The sequence below is a fragment of the Puma concolor genome, chromosome E4 (assembly GCF_028749965.1).
Source record: "Puma concolor isolate L17-30 chromosome E4, mPumCon1.1.hap2, whole genome shotgun sequence".
NCBI lineage: Eukaryota > Metazoa > Chordata > Mammalia > Carnivora > Felidae > Puma > Puma concolor.
Window position 1 is genome coordinate 7,585,771 of NC_141683.1, and position 22,079 is coordinate 7,607,849.

At 42.7% G+C, this 22,079-nt stretch overlaps 1 protein-coding gene across 3 annotated transcripts in view; it reads left to right on the top strand.

Annotated features, from left to right (window-relative positions):
• The first annotated feature begins 4,393 nt into the window (after positions 1-4,393).
• The window catches only part of NUF2 (NUF2 component of NDC80 kinetochore complex), a 30,217-nt gene continuing 12,531 nt past the window's right edge, over positions 4,394-22,079 (top strand). For 2 of the 3 annotated variants that reach the window (XR_015246422.1, XM_025927850.2), the window contains exons 1-9: positions 4,394-4,505; positions 7,782-7,930; positions 9,181-9,255; positions 10,221-10,297; positions 10,809-10,870; positions 15,567-15,664; positions 16,810-16,883; positions 18,183-18,279; positions 19,580-19,642. Coding sequence is in view for 2 of the 3 variants with exons in the window: in XM_025927850.2 (XP_025783635.1) it covers positions 7,808-7,930; positions 9,181-9,255; positions 10,221-10,297; positions 10,809-10,870; positions 15,567-15,664; positions 16,810-16,883; positions 18,183-18,279; positions 19,580-19,642 (669 nt within the window). In the remaining variant the exon portion in view is untranslated. Of the gene's footprint in view, positions 4,506-5,260; positions 5,477-7,781; positions 7,931-9,180; positions 9,256-10,220; positions 10,298-10,808; positions 10,871-15,566; positions 15,665-16,809; positions 16,884-18,182; positions 18,280-19,579; positions 19,643-22,079 lie in introns of all 3 variants that reach the window. The other variant, XM_086694712.1, reaches the window with a different exon arrangement.

The window sequence follows — 22,079 nt, forward strand, 5'->3', positions numbered from 1 at the left end:
GACGCTGGCAACTGGAGGCTCCCCCCACCCCCCTGCCCACCCTGCCTGTCCTTGGAACGTGCATCCAGCTTGCCTTCCCCCCTCCCAGAGGGGGTTCCAAGGACGCAGGCTTGTGACAGTGATGTGGTGTGGAAAGCCATCTGGATTGTATATGTGACTGAAGGATTCTATATAAACTGTTAAGATTTGGCAGGCAAGTGTGGAGGTCCACTCCTCTTGTGGCCACCCAAGACAAGCCTTGTGTGTAAATTCCCTTGCCGATTCAACCTGCTACATACCAACCTGGAGTGGCCCACCTCTTTTTTCCATCTCCCCCAGCCCTCCAAGTATGGGTCTGGTTACACCCAGGTTACACCCAGCCAAGGAGTTTGTGAACCAACAGAAATAAAAGCCTGAATCTCAAGGGAGAAGTCAGGAATAGCAATAGATTTAGGCTCCATGAGCAAACGGATTAAAAAAGTGAGAGTGGATGATAATCCCAAGGAGAAAATACAGACAAAACAGTAACAACCACAAGTTGGAACTTACACTGGTTAAGACAGAGAAAGAGCCAGCTAAGAAGTGGGAGGCAGGTAGAAGAAACAGGGAGGGAAGCAAAGGGAATTAAGTTTCAAGGAGGGTCTGTCTGCTCTATGGTAACACATGTAGCCCAGAGGTCTAGAAAGAGAAGCACCGATATATAGCATTGGCGGAGGTGGTATATTTCATTTTCTGAAATAAGCAAGGAGGTACATGTGGCGGGGAGGGAAAGGGAGAGGCAGGAATGTGTTGCCTGATGGCTTGAGTTTTCTCACTTCCCTGGAAACAAGACTACAGGAAATGTGTGTGGCCCGTAGACAATCTCTGTTCACATGAATGGGTGCCTGATGGCAAGTAGGGAGTCGAATCCAGTCTTAGGATTTCACCTATTTTCTACCACCCTAGACCAAGTGAAGCGCCTTTTCATCCTTACTTATCTCCCCCAAACAAAGCAGAGTGACAATTTGGAACCCAGCACTTAAAAAAGGGATTTACTTTAACCCAAAGTACGAGCTACCACAGAGAGTCTCCTGCGTTACAGGATGCCATCGTCTCGCTGAGCATCACCATCACGTGACTCAAAGGTCTGTTCAGTCCTTACAGGTCTGTCACACAATCTCTCTGCGCTCTAGGGAGGGAACATGAAATGGAAATGAGAAAACGTACAGGCATAAAAACTGCAGGTGAACGTGCATGTGTGTGAAGTGCTTGAAAAATACCTCTTTGGCCACACTGGCCCCCTCCTCCTAGAGAGAAGTAGGGGCTGGGAAGGGGTTGAGGGAAGTGGTAGTTTGCTACAAAGTTTCCTGAAAGCTGTTAAGATGGGGAACTGAGGAATGATAAATTAAAGGCGTGTCAAGAATCAAGAGGTGAGCTGAAGCTGGAGACCAAGACTCTGTCATCTGTCCCCGTGTATTATTTCCTCGAGGGTGCCAGGGTAGGGATTTCTGGGATCCATTCAGGGGTAGTTTTGACAGCACCTGGGTCAGAGGCACCGGACACAGGGAGTCTGGATGCTGATAAACCCCGCAGTTTAGGCTGGGAAGGGAGGCAATGGCCTGAGGGCTAACAAGGATAATGAAATAAAAGAACAGATATTAGAGCATGTGAGGGTACACGGGTACCGAAAAACAAGATGCCACAGTTGTAAAGAATGCTATAGGTTTAATTGTCTGCTGTAGTTAGTGTCTTTCTGGATGATGATGAAAACTCTAGAAAGTCTGAGATTTCTACCCTTCCAGTCTCTACCTCACACTGCTCAGTGGCAGGCAACTGAATTTTTCTTTTTTCTTTTTTTTTTTCAACATTTATTTATTTTTGGGACAGAGAGAGACAGAGCATGAACGGGGGAGGGGCAGAGAGAGAGGGAGACACAGAATCGGAAACAGGCTCCAGGCTCTGAGCCATCAGCCCAGAGCCTGACGCGGGGCTCGAACTCACGGACCGCAAGATCGTGACCTGGTTGAAGTCGAGACGCTTAACCGACTGCGCCACCCAGGCGCCCCTGAATTTTTCTTTTTAAAAAATGTTTATTTATTATTGAGAAACAGAGACAGAACATGAGCGGGGGAGGGGCAGAGAGAGAAGGAGCCACAGGATCAGAAGCAGGCTCCAGGCTCTGAGCTGTCAACACAGAGCCTGATGCGGGGCTCGAACTCACAAACTGCAAGACCATGACCTGAGCCAAAGTCGGACGCTTAACCAACTGAGCCACCCAGGCACCCCTGGGCAACCAAATTTCTAAAAAATCACACTTACCCTTGTAACTGAGTTGATTTTAATAAATACCCATTTGCTTTTTCACACTTTTCATTCTAATAGAACTATCAAATTGCCACAGCTCTGACAAAATTATCCCCCAACTGAACAGTTATGCTGTAGAGTTCTCTTGCTCGTCCTTCACCGCAATTTTTCCTCCCCCATTGGGTCCATTCTATTCTTGGCCTACACAGAGGTCACTCTTTTCTCGTTTGGACTCTCAACAGTTTACACATTTTGTTAAGCTCTTACCATTTACAAGATATTTTACCAGGGACTGGTATAAATACTATCAGTCAAAAGAACAGCTAACACTTTTTGATTGCCCACAATTCTTTCTTTTTTTTTTAATGTTTATTCATTTTTGAGAGAGGAGGGGGGAGGGCACAAAGAGAGAGGGAGACACAGAATCTGAAGCAGGACCCAGGCTCCAAGCTGTCAGCACAGAGCCCGACGCAGGGCTCGAACCCACGAACCATGAGATCATGACCTGAGCAGAAGTTGGATGCTTAACCCACTGTGCTACCCAGGTGCCCCAAGGGCCCACAGTTCTGCCAGGTACTTTATATGAACTAATTCATTTAATCTTCATGACACCCTGTACGTTGAATAGGAAGGTTATCTCCATTTTTGAACAGGTGGAGACCAGCTTAGGTTAAACAACTAGCCTGAGTTCACATAGGTAGTAGTAAGTAGTGTGATCGGGGATTGAAACCCGGCTACTTCTGATTCCAGACCTGTGCTCTCTGTCCTTCAGTGTCCTCACTTCCCCTGCCTCTAAGGAGATGTGCTCCCGTAGAGGAAGTGTATGCACAAGTAATGAATTTGATTTCGCAAGTGCCAATGAAAGGTCGTTTTTCTCCTTTCCTCACTGACTCTCTGAGATCTTTAATATTCTATTTTCCTAACCTACTTTTGAGTTTTACTAAAGTCTGACTTTGAGATTTACCTAAGTACATGGGCTTAGATAGGGGAAAATTGGCCCTCAACTACTTAATATGGAATGTATTTGTTCGAAACGGTATAGACTGCTCTAGGAATACGCACAACAAAGCACCAGAACGTCTACTTCCAACACAAGATTTTCAGCGTTTTCACTTTATTCAGTCCAGACTCCCCATCCAACATACGACCCTCACCAGCTAATACTCTACCCTGCCTGCAGTCAGACGCGGGTCCTATTATGGCCTCTCCGTGTCCCAAACCGCCATAAAACTTAAGGACTTCTCCAATGACAACTAGTCCAGTCTGCAACACTCTTGGCTTGTGATTATGTATGAAGTGCCCTTCACTGGGGGACCGGCACGTTTGGGGAACAGTTGGTGCTGGGAAGCACCTGCAGCGCCTGGCTTCTATGGAGAGATGCACGGAGGGAGGAGGGAGCTAAAATCGGGAGACCTGGGTTCTGCTCCAGACAGTGCCGCTTACTGTCTTGGTACAAATCACTGCTAACCCCCGTTCGCCTGTCGGCAAAGGTGAACGGCTTTGACCAGATGTACCCGTGGGTTCCATCCACCTCTCGAAGTCGTGCTCACCAACGCCGGATCAGGGGGCCTGTGTCAGGATACCGGCCGTGCTACTCACAGACTACCGTGCGCGTCCTTGGGCCAGCTCCATAACGTCTCTGATTCAGATCCCTCATCTGATGACAGTATCTATTCGCCCCTTCTTCCTTCCCCCCTTTTAATGTGGCCTAACAGAACGCGTGCGCTCACGGTCAATATCAGATCATCGGTATTATCATCACCCTGGGACTCACCCTGCCCCACGGTGAGCCCTACATCCTCTCCCTTCTCACTCTGAGCTTGGCTCAAGTCTCTAGGACGTGTTCGCTGGCTTTTGCTTTTCACCTTGGGCCCCACACGCTCTCAAACGTCCGGGGGAAGGCCGCAGCACCCCACCCCCTTAACGTCCGACCCTTCCGGCGAACCGCGACGCCCCACGTCCTGCGGACTCCAGGTCCGACTGGACGCCAACGCCGCGAAAAAGGGTTCCGCTTGGAGTCGGGCGCGCTCGCTTCGCAGCACAAGCCCCGCCCGCCTGGAGTTTGTTGAGCCTTACGGGCACCCGGCGCGGCCGCCGCGCAGGAAGTGGGCTGGGCGGAGGGGGCGGGACTTCCAGGAGGAGGCGGCAAGTTTGAAAAGCGTCGACGGTTGTTGTCGGCCGACTTCTGCCTTCGCCTGCAGCACCTCCCGGGGCTCGCTGCTCTCCCGCGGGCGGCTGGCGCGGTAAGTGAACGCGAACGGACACGGGAGGACGGGAGGACTGGAGCCCGGACGCCGGGCCTGGCAGTGTTTTCGTCGCGCGCAGCGCTGGGGAGGAGGCCGGAGAAGCCAGCCCCCGGGAGGTGGGGGCTCTTTGGATTTGGCGTTGGTCCCAGAAACAACCTAGGCTCCGTTCCTACGAAACGAACGAGTATTGTCTGGTGCCGCGTAGACTGTGTGAGAAGACACTTGAGCTGAAGCTGGCCATGTGCAGCTTGTATTTATATGTACTGTTAATCCACTTATTTAGAAGGCGGTAGGGTTGAGATGCTCATCAACTTCCTGCAGATCTCCGTTGCTCACACATCGCTTACCCACAAAATCAAGAAAGGCAAACATACATACTTAACCCAAACGTCGAAGGAAAAGAGTCGTACATGTATGGCACTGTGCCTGCGTGGGACGTTCCTTTTCTCTGAACGACTTCGGGAAACTTTTTACAGTACTTAATTTATTGAGGTTGAGAGTCATTTCTGTTTGTTTTTGTTTATCGCCTTTGCCTCCCGGAATTTTGACTTCCATGAACTAGTTTGTGTTAGCAAAACGAAGTGTGTATAATTTAAGAGGTATTCTGCCAACGTCTACTCGGCCCAGCGTCTTTGGTGTTGCAAATAATAGGAAACCGGAGGGAGCATTAGCAGATAATCTCTGCTTCCTTGCTAAGCTCTCTGAGGGTCACTCTACGTATATTATTAGGTCATTTGTATGCTTTATCCCAGGAGAGAGCTCAGACGGTGTAGGTGGGAGGCCTTTTCCCCCACCGGCCAAAAATGAATCGGAACTGAAATTGAAATTGGAAATGGCAGATGATTCCAAAAAGAAGCACTGGGAGTTTGGGAAACATCTTGGAGGAGACCAACGTGAAGCAGAAAAGTCATTGAGTTACTAAATATTGGAAGGTTTCAGAAACCAACGCTAAAATTTGAATTTATGCGGTGGGTAGGGTAATTGAAGTATTTTTGTAACGATGTTACCTGAGGCATGTGATGTTTATAAGGGTTAATCTGATAACAGAGTGTGCAAGGCAGCGAGAAGGATGTGCGACAATGATTACGAAGGTATTTTACACCTACTCTTTATCGTGATGATCTTTGACCCAGATGTAGCTTGTTGGTGTTTAAATCTGTGATTTAGAGGAAAATGTGGAATGTGTATTTATGCTGAAAAGGACACCTAATATGTGAGGTGTGTCAGGATTTGGAGTCAGAAAGATGCGGGCTATGGAATGAAAGCTTGAATTTACGAAGGTCAGTGATGCGAAGTGCAAATCCTCGCCTAAGGTTTCTCTAAGAAAAACATGGAGAAGGCCTGGCTTCATAAAAGTGGGTCACATTGGAGAAGTTCTGGGAGTTGTTAGTTGATTGTGTGTGTGTGTGTGTGTGTGAGAGAGAGAGAGAGACAGACAGACAGACAGACAGACAGACAGTAAGTGCTACAGTGGTAGACCAGAGCAGCAGTGGCCAGGGTCACTGTATTGATATGCTGCCCTCGGCAAACCATCTCTGGAGTCTCGTGTTCAGTTTAAGCATCAGATTTTAAGAAGACATTGACCACAAAACAGTTGGTTTTAGAGGAAAGTGAGTAGAACGGTAAAGTCTCCAAAGTAATGTTGTGTGAGGAGCGACTATACTTACATCATGCTTAACCTTAGAGAAGAGGTGGCTGAACAGGGACCACCATCTCTGGTCATGTAAACAGAGATGAACATGCTCTTTGTAGCTGCACTGACTGCAAAGAGGACCGGTGGGTGAAGGTTACAACGCACAGATTTCTGCACAGTCTGCCCAAGAGTTATCTAATCGTTAGAGCCATAGTGAAGCGGGAAGAAGTTGCCTTGAGAGTTAGTGAAGTTTGTGATGTTTGCACGTGTTCAAGCAGAAGTGGGAAGTTACTTGCCAATGGTCTTTCAGATTGGCTTTCTACGTTTATCAGAGTTGAGGCAAATTACCGAAGCTGCTTTTTAACTGTAGTGTTCTAAGAAACATTAGGAACCTAAAGAATTGGGTGTCCAGAGTTGTGGGTCATTTCAGTTTGTTTGCAAAATTGAACATAGCCACACGGGATCTCTTGAGTTACGCTACTGCCTTACAGAGCGGGGGGGGGGGGGGGGGGGGGGTCCGTATGTAATAAACCGGGCGTTGTTAACTGAGTGGCCGAGACAGGGGCTGCTCTCGGTGCTCCTCCTGCTGTGTTACCACTACTGCTGTTCTCCTGGGCGCAGCTAGAAATACGAAGAAAGTGAAAAAGCGTTGGCTTACCGGGGCTCCAAGTGTAGTGTCAGTTCTGTAAACACAATCCCAATACACTGTGGCAGGCGTTAGAACAGTTAAAGGCTCTAGGGCAGAGTTTCTTAACCTCAGCGGTATTGACAATCCGACGGAATAATTCTTTGCTGTGGGGGCTGTCCTGTGCATTAGGTTGTTCAGCATCGTGCTGGTCCTCTGCCCATAGGTCCCAGTAGCACCCCCACTCCAGTCCAGACAACCAAAGATGTCTTCAGACATTGCCAGATGTCCCCCCGCTGGGGCGGGGGTGGGGGAGCGACATTGTGGGAACTACTGATCTAGGGGCACAGGCTGGAGTACCTCTGAGGGCCCTGAGGGGAAAGTGGTTTTTGTTGTTGTTTTTAAAGTTCTCTTCTCCGGTGATTGGAATTCCTACCGGTTACAGCATTCTATTCCTCCTGTATTGTTTCCCCTCTCTCTTCCTATGTGCATCTTAAATCTTATTACCCATCTCACTATGTGTACATTGCATAGAATGTAAGGTCAGCGTTCGGTTTTATTATGTGCCCTCTATTGCTACTGTTCATATACAGCTTCTGCTGATAGGGTTGCCTCTGTATCTTGGTTTGAAGAATAATTCTCAGGACCAAACTTGTTAAACTCCATGCCCCCCAAATTTAAAAAAGAAAAAAAACATGCTTTTTCAGGTATATTCATGCAAAGTCCTCTTTCCCATATGAAAGAGAACAGCGTTAGGAAACTTAGAGAACGATGGTGCCATTTCAGAATAAAAGACATTTTAGTATCCGTATATCCACATTTATAATTCAGATGTATGATGTAGGATATTTATATATATGTCATTTGTGTTCTCTTACTGGGATGTTTGATGATAGTTATCACTACTATGAATATTCAACCTCGGCTTGTTAATTTTACTCCTGTTTATCAGCTTCTGGATCAAGAGATCAGCTGCTCTTGCCAGGTTACTGATCTTTGTTTTTTCTTCCTTCAGACTCAGGCTAGCAGGACATTCCCAGGATGGAAACTCTGTCTTTCCCCAGATACAATGTAGCGGAGATTGTGATTCATATTCGCAACAAAATCTTAACAGGAGCTGATGGTAAAAACCTCTCCAAGAATGATCTTTATCCAAATCCAAAGGTAATATGTGATTTGCATGTGGGTGATGGCATTTAAATACAAATGAAACTACTTAGGTCTGCAGTGTTTATGGAGAAGGGCGTGTGTGCTACCTTTTGATGTAAGCCAGTCATTTTAATCCAGAAGCAATCTCTCACTTCTTGTAATTTTAAAATAATGTTAAGTCTGTATCTGGGGTGACTTTACATTTCCATTAGGAATTCAATTCTTTAATATGGTAGTTTTCTTAAAAAAAAAAAAAACAAAACAACAAACCTTCTAAATCATAAGTGTATTAAAGTATATTAAATTTTTTATTATTATTGGAGTGGTGGTCTGAGTGCATTATTTATTAGTAGGGCTTGAAGGAACCTATTCCAGGTGGTTTCCAACCACAAAAAAATTGTTTAGAAACAATTCTCTTTGGAAGCTTGCAGATTAATTTTCTTGCATTGTGCCCCAAGGGGGGATTGAGTTGTTTTGACAGGCATCGTTCTTGTTTCTTTAGTTATTAAATGCAAAAATGAACTATTTATGTGTCACCGAAAATCCCAGAGTCTCCTTCCATTTTCCTGTGTTGGTCTTGAAGTGATAACATAATAAAACCTGGTTTAATGATGTAGAACTCAAACTTGGTGACCTCAGTGCCTTTTTAATTCTTTAAAAGGGAATGAATAATCTCCCAATAAATGAACTTGTATATGGAACAGGTTCTACAGGCCAGTGTTTGGCAACTACTGTATTAGAAAACATTTAAAAAATCCCAGGCTACCCTGTTAAGTTTATATCCCCAAGGTCATGGTGTTCACTTAAACTGTTAACATCTCGGGAAACCTTAACATCTAGAGCATGAACTAAGTTTGCCCATGGTCTTTGTTTAAAAAACAAAAAGAAAACAGAACACCCCACCCTCAGTGTGCTTTAATTTTTGCCACATGTCTGCAATCTGTTTTGAAAGACTAACCCTTCTTCCCTTCCCTAATGTGGATGGATTGCTTGGATTGGATTGGGTTGGATTGAATATACTTGCTCTCATTCTGTTCGGAAGCTTAGACAAATAATCTTATTCACCACCTACTACATCTGAACAGACTGATAAGTGTAGAAGTGTGTTAAAATTTGGAAAAATTGAATATTTCAAGGGCAATAGAGCCATTTTGTTTCTCTTTTCTTCTCTGCATCCAGTGGTGACAATATTGGATGGTGACGATGATAGTGACACAGTGTTACAGTCACGCATCCAAGTGTGAACAGTTGTTTTTCTCTTGTAGCCCGAAGTCTTGAACATGATCTACATGCGAGCCTTGCAAATAGTGTATGGGATTCGACTGGAGCATTTTTACATGGTGGGTTTAAGATGAGGCAAAATTATGTTCTTTTGCTGTATTTCTCTCGTTCGCATCGCATGCTGGTTTCAGAATAAGAAGTTCTTGACTTTGTTTTTAACAAAGTCAAAGGCTTATGTAAAATTAATGTCACCCACAGAAGATCTTAGGCATAATAGTGGATTATATTGATAGCCTTAGTAAGACAAGAACAGAAGTAAAAGACTTAAATGGCACGACTCCTCGATGCTGTGCAGGTATTCACAGACGTACGGACTGGTCTGCAGAGACAATAATGAACGACAGCGGACTCTTCACAGATTCTGTTCTCTTCCGGGGCAGGACTCCCAAAATAGGGGAGAAGATATGCACTAAGATTGGGAAAAAATGAAATGAGGCAACTGAGCTTTTAGCAAATTAGGTATTTCTAGTAGGAAAGGTCATTTTTCTTAATTTTGTCGTTGTTACATCTTCAGGGCATTAGCTGAAGTTTTAACTAAAAATGTAGTATCTTTAGAATCTCACCAGTATGATTACATGTTGTTTAAAAATCAAAGGCTTTGCTGCTTATTTGCTATGAAATCTTGCTAAGGCTTAGTTCCTTTGTTTATAAAATAGGGTCTTGTAAAAATTAAAAAAGAATATGTCCTAGCCTGTCCTAGGGTTCTTGTGAAAATTAAAAAAGAATATGTATAAAATGCTTAGCCTAGTTCCTGATATCTAATAAGTGCTAGTCTTACCCCTCCATTGTTTCATTCATTTGAAACATCTTTACTGAGCACCTGCTGTGAACCTAGCATTATAATATTAGCAACAACTCTAGTTTTGTGCTAGGATCTATATTGTTGGCTGAATTAAAAAATTTTTTTAATGATAATAGGATTATTTTAATCTTAACTTATGATTAAAGTTATCTTGAGGTTGAAGATTTTTCTCGTTTTGTCTAATGAGTGTATAACTTAGATTTTGTGATGTGTCACATCTAGATGCCCGTGAACTCAGAAGTCATGTATCCACATATCATGGAAGGCTTCTTGCCAGTTAGCAATTTGTTTATTCATCTGTGAGTAAAGTGCTTTTATTTTCTTAGACTACCTACATTCACATGTGCATTACATTAAGCTTTCTTAATGACAGGGTTTCTTGGAGGAAGAATTTCTATCATCTCCCTCTCCACTCCATCAGTACATTCAAAATTGCAGACTTTCCCCCAGATAGAACTAACTGCCTCCCTCTGCGGCACTTTGAATCCTGCTTGCGATGGAAGTTTTGAGATGTTGTGAATCTAAAATTGTTGGGAGTGTTTTGAGTTCTTAAAGAGTCCTAGTACCTCTAAGTGTGTGTTGTTTATTAGAATTTATACCTTGGTATTTTATACCTTGGTGTGGCATGAATACCCGTATAGTATGCAGAAAACATAGGTTTCTGCACTGCAGGATTATGCACGGTAGTGGGCTTCTGACTTGGTCTTTTGACGTTGGGAAACATCTCCAGAGAGCTCTCTGAAAATGAAATGTTTATGTCCTATGGTTTGTATATAATTTACGATATTCTTTCTCTCCTTGGTCTTCAAGGGACTCCTTTCTGCCCATCTGTCGGGTGAATGACTTTGAGATTGCTGATATCCTATATCCAAGTAAGTGGGAATTTGAAACAGTTTTTAATATCTGACTTCAATCTCATATATTATCTTTCCATTAATAAATGTAAAAAAAAAAACTGGAGGAAATTGGCTGTAGAAAGTGTATCCCATTCTTAAGGATGAATTTTTTCATACCCTATGACTGGAATTTTTTCTTTTGTAGATCTGCAGAAAAGCTCTTTTCTTGATCTGTTTTTCTTAACTCCTTACATTTAAAAAACACTCTGTAAATTGAAAATAAGCTTATGAGTAATATACAAGCTGTGATATTGCATAGCGGATTCTTCATACCAATTTTATCAAATGTAACAATTACTTTTTACCATGAAGAAAATATCTTTTGGCACTTCTAAGAATAGCCTTGATGTTAGATTAAAATGTCAATTTCTCTTAACTATTTAAATGTCCTTAATTCGTTTGACTCTTTGATATATGTTTATTTACTTTTTAAAGTTTATTTATTTTGAGAGAGAGAGAGAGAGAGAGAGAGAATCCCAAGCAGGCTCTGCAGTGTCAGTGCGAAGCTGGTGTGGGGCTTGAACCCAAGAACTGGGAGATCATGACCTGAGCTGTAGTCACACGCTTACCCGGCCGATCCACCCAGGCATCCCTGACTCTTTGATATTTCTATGTCAAGTTATTTTATGTTGCAAGAGATTCAGTGTGCCATTTAAAACTGTGTTTTTTTCCTCTTTCTGATGTAATTTCTTGTTTTGTTTATCAATGTATAATTTACACAAAATACAAATTCACCAATTTTAAATGTATAATTAAGTGAATCTTAACAGGCGTATATAGTTGTATAGCCACTGCCACAGTCACGTATAGAGATTTCGATGACCCTGCGAGAGTTCTCTCAGGTCCTTTGCAGTTGGTTACTTCTGACCGACACCCCTTCCCTTGCGACTGCTGGGCTGCTTTCTGTCACTGTAGTTTCTTGACTTTCCTAACATTTGATGTAAATGAAATAATCCGTAGCCTTTTGCATTTGGCTTCCTCAACTTAGAATGCTTTTGAGATTCGTCCATGTTAATTGTATTTATTAGTACTTTGTTTCTTTTTATTTTGGAATAATATTCTCTTGAAAGTATAAACCACAACTTATTTACCCAATGATTTACTCAGGGACCAGTTCAGAGACATTCGAATTGTTTCCAATTTTTGGCCGTTTTGAACAAAGCTGCTCGGAGCGTTAGGTTACAAGTCTTTGTAAGAACATGTGTTTTCATTTCTCCGGGTAAATACCTTGCAGTAGAAATGCTGGTTCATGGGGCAAATACATACTTACTGTTTTAGGAAACTGCCAAAGCGTTCGCCAAAGTGGCGGCATCGCACCATCGGCAACATCTGGTCATTTCAGTTGTTCCATATCCTCTCCTGACTTGCTTGGTATCAGAAAAGTTTAATTTTGGCCATTTTAGTGGCTACGTAGTTTTATCTCATGGTTTTAATTCTCATTTCCCTGATGACTAATAGCAACATGTTTTCATATACTTATTTACTATCCACGTATCTTCTCTGGTGTAGTGTCTTTTTGAATCATTTGCTTGGGTTTGTTTGTTTAATTAATTAACTAATTAATTATGTTTTGAATTGTCTTACTGAATTGTAAGGCTTCTTCAGATATGAAAATACATAACTTACCAGATATGTATTATGCAAATATTTTCTGCCCGTCTATTACTTGCCTTTTTAATTTTATAATAGTGTCTTTTGAAGAGCAAAATATATTTCCATTTTGAAGATTCTAATTGATCAATTTTTTCTTTTATGATTCATAAAACCAGTTTTTTGTGTGTACTATTAAAAAATCTTGGTTGCTAAGATTTACTCAGATATTTTGCTTTAAGCATATTATAGTTTTAGCTTTTACTATTTAATGCTTGAATTTTTATATATTGTGTAAGGTCAAGGTTCATATTTTTTCCTTTTTGCGTATACTCATCAAATTATTCCAGCACCACTTGTTTAAAAGAGTATTCTTTTTTTTTTTTTTTTTTTTAAGTTTCTGTATTTACTTAGAGTGCGCAGGAGGGGCAGAGAGAATAAGAAAAAAAGAGAGACTCCAAGCAGGCTCTGCACCGCCAGCGTGGAGCCTGATGCGGGGCTCAAACCCGCGAACTGTGAGATCATGACCTGAGTCGAAATGCTGAGTTGGACGCTTAACCGACTGAGCCACCCAGGCGCCCCTGAAAAGATTATTCTTTTCCCATGGAATTAACCTTAACACTTTTTGTAAAAAAATCAGTTGACCAAACACTGCACACCTATTAGAATAGGAAAAATCTGGAACACTGATAATATCAAATGATGGTGGTTTATTGCCAAACTCCTGAGCGAGCTTTGGTGTTTCCCCTTTTTAGGGAACTTATACACTTCATTTAAGTTGGCAATTTATTAACATAAAGTTGTTCGTAATTTTCCTGTATCATTTTTAACAGTCTTTGGGCTCAGTAGTGAAGTCCCCTGTCTCATTCTAATATTTATCATTTCTTTTTCACTCTTGTTTTTCCCGGACCCGTCTGGCTAGAAGCTTATCAATTTTATCTTTTTGAAGAACCAGCCTTTGATTTCATTGATTTTTCTGTATTTTATTTCTGTTCTCTATTTTATTGGTTTCTGGGCTTAGTGTTATTCCTTCTCTTCTCATGCTTTCTTTGGATTTGCCCTTTATTTTCCCACTGTTTTTTGTTTTGTTTTGTTTTTTTTTTTTTTAAGTAGAAGCTGAGGACATGTATGTGACAGCTTTCTTCTTTCCTAATACAGGTGTTTAGTGCTATAAATTTCCCTTTCGTCCTGCTTTAGCTGCATCCTACACACTGATGACAGGTTGTTTCTTCTGTGTGTGTTGTGCGCGTGTGTGTGTGTGCACTCATGTACACATGCACGTGTGCCTTAGGAGTGTAAATTTAAGCTTGTCTTCAACAGTCTGTCTTTAACAGAGTAGTCCTGCGGTCTTCTGCTTCTGGGGTTGAGGCCACATCCCTCCTGAGATACTTTTTTGCCTTTGGCGGTTGTTCCGGGGTTATCATTGGACAAAGATCACTTTTTAATTCCTAATTTCGGTAGTTTTCAGACCACATATATAGTTGAATTCAAACCGGAAATCCCTATGGTAGTCGGCTCCGGGTTTAGAATTCTCAGTGTTTGTCTTCTTGCCAGAGATAAGGCTAAGAGACAGTGTTACCTGACATTTTCCTCACTGGCGTGAGAGATTTTCTTTCCCTAGTCTACCTTTCCACTAGACACGTCGCCTTCTAGCATCCCACGTCTTCTGGGGCCTCTCCGCTCCAATTCCCAAGGCATTTGCAACTCTTCCTACATGAAAGTTCATAATCCAAACCACTTGCTTATTTAGTCTGGACTTAGCTCTTTTGGTTCTCCTCCGTCTGGTTGCTTATAAGACTTTCTCCTTATTGTAAGTTTTTAGCAGTTCGATTATGATGTGCCTTTTGGGGCATTTCTCTTTGTCGTGTTCCCCCTGACCCAACTTAGATTTGCTCACTTCCTTGCCTATGTCTATAGTGTCTATCAAATTTGGAAAATATTCAGATATCTGTTATAAGTTTTTTCTGCCAGTCCTCCTTTTGGTGGGGCTCCGATGACACATTTGTTATGCTACTTGATGTCTCTCGGTTCATAGATACTCTATTCATTTTTTCTCTCTGGCCTTGTAGATAGGTTTGATTGTCCTGTCTTCATTTTCACTAATATATCCATCTCTCAGGCTGTTCTGCTGTTCATCCCATCCGGTGTATTTTTCATTTCAGATATTTTATTTTTTAAGTATAAAAGTTTGATTCGGGCCTTTAAAAAGAAATTCTTCCCCGGGGCACCTGGGTGGCTCAGTCTCAGTTAAGTTTCACACTTCTGCTCAGGTCATGATCTCACGGTTCATGAGTTTGAGCCCCACATCAGGTTCTGTGCTGACAGCTTGGAGCCTGGAGCCTGCTTCCGATTCTGTCTGTCTGTCTGTCTGTCTCTCTCTCTCTATCTCTCTGCAACCTCCCCCCCCCCCACCAACCCTGCTCACACTCTGTCTTCTCTCTCAAAAATAAATAAACATTAAAAAAAATTAAAAATCATCCCTTTATAATGCTGATGTGTTTCTCTGTGTTCCTGAACAAACGATACCTGTATAGAATAAAGGCTGTCAGGAAGATATTAGTTTGGAGAGGCCAAGGCCTCTCGAACTGGTAAATTCTAGTTGCCTTGGGCTCTCCAAACTCCACACTCTATCTCTGTGACTGAGCAGGACGTGTGAGTTCTGATGGTGTCCTTCCCTCCCCGCCTGAAAAGTCCCAAGTAGCAGGCTGGTGCATGAACAGGCTTCACTCATGCGTTTGTCTTGGGGACTGCTGTCCTGTGGTGCCTGTTGTCCGGTGTCTAAAATCTGTTGCTTCATATATTTTGTCTGGTTTCCTAGTTGTTTAAGATGGGAGAGTAAATCTGCTCCCTATCATTCTCTCTCAGCCAGAAATGATTTGCATTTTTTTTTCTTTTTTAGTTATTAATACAAAGGTCATTCTGATCTTTATATTAGAGCACATTTTTTTTTGCACTTTGGCTAATTATAGCACATTCTCAGTTTCATTCTATAAACTGAGCCACGTATATAGTGGGAGAGGATGAATTTTTATTTTCACATTGTCTCCAAGATTTATTTAAGGAGTCTTGCTTTCTGTTTTAGAGGCAAAACGAACAAGTCGGTTTTTAAGTGGCATTATCAACTTTATTCACTTCAGAGAAGCGTGCCGTGAGACATACATGGAATTTCTTTGGCAATACGTAAGATTTAAATATATTTTGGGGTCACATAGCAGATCAGTAACATCATTTCTGAGCTACTAACCTGTTTTGAAATAGTTGTCGTGGGTATCTAATTGTCATATGGCTATTAGAGCCCAATTTATTTTATATTTATGTGAGGTTGAAGATTTTAATGACTGGAAAGCATCTATCAAAAGGAGATTTTCTTTGCTATTTGATCATGTTAGGGAACTTTTGTTCCCTTTTGTTTTCTTCTTGTAGCTGAGGCTCCTTTTCCTATATTAGGAATTGTAAGAGAAGAGAAATAGTAACGAATCTGTCTGTTTTTATTTAATTAGATATTTGAGGTTTGTATTTGCTTTCTAAAAAATAGTCTAAAAGGATGTTCTGTTTATCAAGCTTGCCCAACATTGTGTTACAAGATTCAAGCCAAGTGAATCACTCTAACAGATGGAAACTCATTTCGTCAACAATTTAGAGAATTTGGAAAGATTATGGGTCATCTGTGTGATTTGTTTCCATCTGTCCTCAGTGTGGGGTTATCATATTCTTAGAAGACTGCCAGAGGACCACCAGACAATTAGAACTTATTAGACAGCTACACTGAGTGTATATGTAAGTGCTTCCTTGCACAAATCACGTTAAGCTTATACTTCCTCAACATCACACACTCTCCAGAGCTTACACACGTATTTGCTAACACACACAGAAACATACAGTTTTGCTTGGCTGATTTCTCATTTTTTAAGCCACAGCTCAAACATCTGTTGGTTTTACGAAGCCCCGGGGACACTCCTCCCCAGCCGTTACCCACGTCGGGTTTGGGTGTCATTGTATCTAGTCCTGTAGCAGGTTGCTCTGCGGTCTTCCGTGCGTGTGTCTGACTCTTCAAGGAGCTAGTTAAGTCCGAAGTGTAACTTCGTCTTCTTGGGTATTGTTCCTGGCACTTAGCACAGTGCCTGCCTGTGGTAGGAACTTGGCATTTATGTGTGAACAAGAAAGTTTCTAGTTCACTCATCACGAATGCCTGTTCTCTCTTAAATTTCTTATTTCTGATGGTGAAAGACGAGGGGTAAGCATTCTGTGGTGTGAACCGGTAGATGTTTTTTTAAACACATCGCTGTTTATATTGAAAAGCACTAATACAAAATTTGCTTTAACAGAAATCTTCTGTGGACAAAATGCACCAGTTGAATACTGCACACCAGGAGGCATTGATGAAACTGGAGAGACTTGAGTAAGTTGGAGATTTACGAATGAGTACGGTTTCGGGATGCAGAGTGAATCGCGGGGAGGACTTTGCAGTCCTGCGGTCCCCTTCAGGTCTCCCCCACTGCCCTCACTAAATAGCAGACGGTCTAAGTGTACCTGTTCTAAAAAGAAAAACTAGCTTTCCTTCTTTCTAACTCTTCGTACCTAATATATTCTTTAACTTTATCCTTGTGGTTAGTGAAATTAGCCTGAGATGTGTAAAGCCGTGAACTTACCTCCTAAATTGTGTCCGGAGTTACTAGTGTAGGGGACTAACTGGACTCTGTTCCTTAAGGTCTGTTAATTCTGGGCAAGTTTTACTCCTTCAACAGAGCTTTGTTTTGCTTTGTTGGTCAGCGGGGAGAGTCATTCAGGAGTTGTGATTTCTTGGCCAGGTACATAGACTTTGAGCAGAGGGATTTTTTTTATCCCTTCTGATTTCTTGACAGTTTTGAGTTGACCTGCTTCGGGGAGAACATTCCTCACCTGTCCGTGTGTAGATTTAGAGACAGCCGGAAGCTGTGAAGTCTAGGGGTAGGAGGCAGGTAGTAAAATTTAACAGGTAAATTTGGCGTGAGCCAAGGGAAAAGATGAGTAACAAACCAGGAGCAGGTGTTTCCAGCATGTGCAGCAGAACGGCCCTGTCCCTAACGAAGCCTGATACACAGATGTACAAACCAGGAGCCAAAGGATGAGAGAAGAATGGGCAAAGGTTGAACACGGGATTTACGGAGGAATACGTGCAAATGGCCAGTTGAAAACATGTCAAGATTATTCAGCGCACTAGCAGCCAGGGAAGTGATAGCAAAAAGCACAGTTCTAGACCGCGTCTCAAAACCGAAGCTGAGAGCCACGCGCAGGGCAGAGACCTTTACGTGGGCAAGTGCTGTTAGGAAGGACGGGCAGAGTAAAGGAATGCGGGATGCAGGGGAGAGAGGGGAGGAGAGCAGCCAGGCAGGCACGGGCACGAACAGAAAGGGATGTCCCGCCCCTCGTATCAGGAGCCAAGTTAGAAGGGGCGGGTATGAGTGCAGAGGAGTCCATCCATAGACTGGGCGGTGGGCGGCCGAAGGAGCCCACCTGATTTTTATTTTCCGTGTCGTAGAGGTCAGCTCGTCTATTTTAAACCCCTGTCACATGAAAGGATGAGAATTCAGAAACATGAAAACAGATAGTTTTTTGTTTCTTGTTTTTCCATCTGAGTTATTTGAGGACAGGGACGGTTTTGGCCTTGCACAGTTAAGAACTTGGTATGTGTCATTTTAATCTATTTTGCTATGTTTAGTTCTGTTCCAGTCGAAGAACAAGCAGAGTTCAAGCAGCTTTCAGATGATATTCAGGAGCTGCAGCAATCGCTGAATCAAGAGTTTCGCCAGAAAACGGTATCAGCTGTGTTGACCGTAAAAATGAAACAGTCCCTTAATCTTATCAGCAAAAATGGGTGTATGTGGGAAGAGCAGAGAGTCGCAACTTGGTACACGGTACACATCAGCTGAGCACGAGCTGAGGGCTAGTCCGACAAGGAGAGCGATGTTACTTTATGGAGAAGGAGGGGGTTGGGAGGGGCGACTTTGAAAGAAAGTCCACGGAGGAAAAGCAGAAGTTGAGGCTGCTGGTGGCTTCTCCTTGGCTGAGTGGCGAGGTGGTTGGGGGAGTTGATTCCCAGTGGAGATGCCATGAACCTCCTGCCAGCATTGGGCCTGCGGTTGCCGAGGCTTCCCGTAATTGACATGGAGTGGTGCGGGGTGAGGGCTCCCCCTCCTGGCCTCCCGACTCCATGTGAGCGAGGTCTCGTTTTATTTTCACGGTTGTTAGCTTAAAATTTAAAAACACCGCCTTTTTTTTTTTTTTTTTTTTTTTTTTTTTTGGTGGGTGTGGAGGGGTCAGGGCATGTTACTTCCAGTTGCTAAAGATACAGGGTACATTGCTGTGCCCACTTGTGCCCCTTAGAGTGGATGTATGCTTCTGTTGACCATGAGTTATGTACTCGTGTTGTCAGGGTTATACGCTGTCTCGTTGACTGGGGTTTTTTAGGATTTCCCTTTTTCTACTCCCGCTGTTCCCAAACTGTCCCATGGCACCCTGGACACCACGGCAAACCCGCAGGGGTGCTTCAGGATATTTTAAAATTTCAAGGGAAACAGTGATAATCTGCATCTGCCATACCCTGCTTGAACCACCAGTTCAAGATAGTCCACAGTTCCAACAGCTCACATTACCTTCCTTTCGTATCTTTGTGAACCTGGGTTTTGACATTGGCTGTGCTAAAAAACCAGGACTACGTGAAAAAATCTCAGAACAGGAAATGAGAATGTCTGAGTCCAATCTGATTCCAAGATGTGTGCATTTGTGCGGTGTGCAACAGGTACACACATCCAATTTGGGACTAGTTGTGGTTATTTGAGAATAAAATAAACATCTTTTTCTTTCAATTTGTATATATTGCTTTTTCAAAGGGCTACTGAGTTGTTAGGACATAAGTACTTATGCACTTATTTGGACTTGACTGCTTAGTAGAGGAGCTGTTAGATATTTGTTTTGGAGCAGTGGTATCACAAATAGATAAGTTTGAGTATATATATTATGGTCTAATCCATTTAACTCCTTTCTTACCTTTATGTTAGTGGCAAATTTAAATCTATTTTGAATCATTAGAGAAGAGTTGTTTGCTTTTTTCCTTAGATAGTGCTACAAGACGGAAATTCCCAAAAGAAGTCAGAGATTTCAGAGAAAACCAAGCGTTTGGTAAGCTCCTTTTCATATAACTAGCCCTGAAGGTTTGCCTGTGTTGTGTGAGGAATGTTTGAACTGTGTGTGTTGTTACGGTCACGTGTTTCTCCCTTTTTCCTTAAACCGAAACTAATTGAACTTTTTTCAATTTAAATACAATAGCTGACTACTGTCAAAAAACGGAAACACAGAAATGTGTGAGGAAAGCGAAAATCACCTGAAAGCTCCCGCACAGTCTGAGATGTGTCCCAGATGATGCTTGTCTCTGCGGACAAGCACGTGTGATTGTACACGGGGAATGTTCATGGGGAATGCTAGACCCTTCACGCCTCACACCTGCCTGCTTTCACGTAACAAAAGAGTGTAGAGAGTTAGCACGTCACCGTCGATCCTCATCATCTTAATGGCTACCCATGGTTGTGCGTTGGGCTAACGTAGATACTTCTAGTGTCCTGTTGATAGACGTCCTCTGGCTTCTAATTTTTCTGCGATTGGACAGCAGCGTGTACGTGCTACACACGTACGGGCGTCAATATTTGTGCACCTGCTGCCCTTCATCTTAGAATAAATTCCCACATGTAGGATTTCTGGGTGAAGGGGAACACACGTGTAAAATCGACCCACCGAGGGGCCCCTGGGTGGCTCAGTCGCTTGAGCCTCTGACTCTTGGTTTTGGCTCAGGTCGTGATCTCGCGGTTTGTGAGTTCGAGCTCCGCGTCGGGCTCTGTGCTGACCGTGTGTAGCTTGCTTGGGATTCTGTCTCTCCCTCTCTCCTTCCCCTTCCCCTGCTCACTCTCTCTGTCTGTCTCTCAAACATAAATAAATAAACTTGAAAAAGTATTTAAAATTGATCCACCTTGCTAAACTGACTTCTAAAAAGATATCAACTTGCATTCCTACTGATACAATATGAGTGTTCTTTTCCCTACACTCTTGCCAAAAATGGATGTTTTTAGTTTGCTCTCTTTGTCACTTTTGTAGGAAAAAAACACCTCATTTTAATTTTGATTTTTTTTGATTCTTAGTGATTTCGACATCTTGATTCAATCATTTACTTTTGTTTCTTATTTTGTAAGCTATCTGTGTTCCTTTCATTTCATTTCATTTTTTTTTAATTTATTTTTTTAATGTTTACTTATTTTTGAGAGAGACAGAGCTCGAGAGGGGGAGGGGCAGAGAGAGAGGGAGACCCAGGATCCGAAGCAGGCTCCAGGCTCCGAGCTGTCTGTGGAGAGCCCAGCATGGGGCTTGAACTCATAAACCGTTAGATCATGACCTGAGCCAAAGCCAGACGCTCAACCAACTGAGCCACGTGGGCACCCTGCTTATTTCATTTTTTTTAAAGAAGATTTATCAGTTTGGGGTATTAACTATTTGTCTTTTAAATTCATCATTTTTTTCCCCATGAGAAGGCTTATGTTTTCAATGTGGTAAAACATATAGACATGGGCTTCACGGTTTGTGGCTTGAATTCTTAAAAGTTTTGTTTTTTTTTTTTTTCAACGTTTATTTATTTTTGGGACAGAGAGAGACAGAGCATGAACGGGAGAGGGGCAGAGAGAGAGGGAGACTCAGAATCGGAAACAGGCTCCAGGCTCCGAGCCATCAGCCCAGAGCCTGACGCGGGGCTCGAACTCACGGACCGCGAGATCGTGACCTGGCTGAAGTCGGACGCCCAACCGACTGCGCCACCCAGGCGCCCCATGGCTTGAATTATTTACGTAGAAAATACTGTCCCACTTCTCATTTGTTTAATCCCACATTGTCTCCTTGTACTTTTATGGCTTCCCTGTTAACACTGACACTTTAGATCCGCCTGAAATTTACTTTGGTGGAACATGTTCCTTGTTTTTCTGTCACTCTTTTTATTAGCAAAGGCTTTTATCTGAGTAGTATTGGCTGTGGTTCAGTTTTATTATCCATTTCTTTCTGTCCCATTTAAAGCTACATTAAAATGAAATCATTTTGTACTTATAGTATCCAATCTAAGCTTTTTATAAAGGGAAAAAATGTGATGAAAGTCAGTGTCAGTTGTAAGGAAAGTGATCACTAGTTTTGTGGAGCACGAAGGAGCAGACAGTGGGGCGGTTTGCTAAAATAACAGACACATTGTTTCAAACATTCAACTTTGGCCTCCCCGAGTTAGTTGGAAAAAAGGTGAGATCATTTGTGGTCCTTTTTAGTTAAAAAAAAAAAACTTGTAGACAAGTTACACGAGCCATATAGTAGTACATTCCTGTTGTGAAATACTCAAATGGCATAACGTGTGTATCTTTATATATGCAGGGAGAGACCAGGGACAGCGAGTGAGACACAAAGCCCCTCTTCTCTGGGCCCGCTTACCCTGCAGGCCACACCCTCCCGTCCTTTTCCCTGACATGGTGTGCACCTGTGTAGAGGCATATGGTTGTCTTGCTTTTTCATTATTCTGCTTTCGTAGAAACTATTCTGT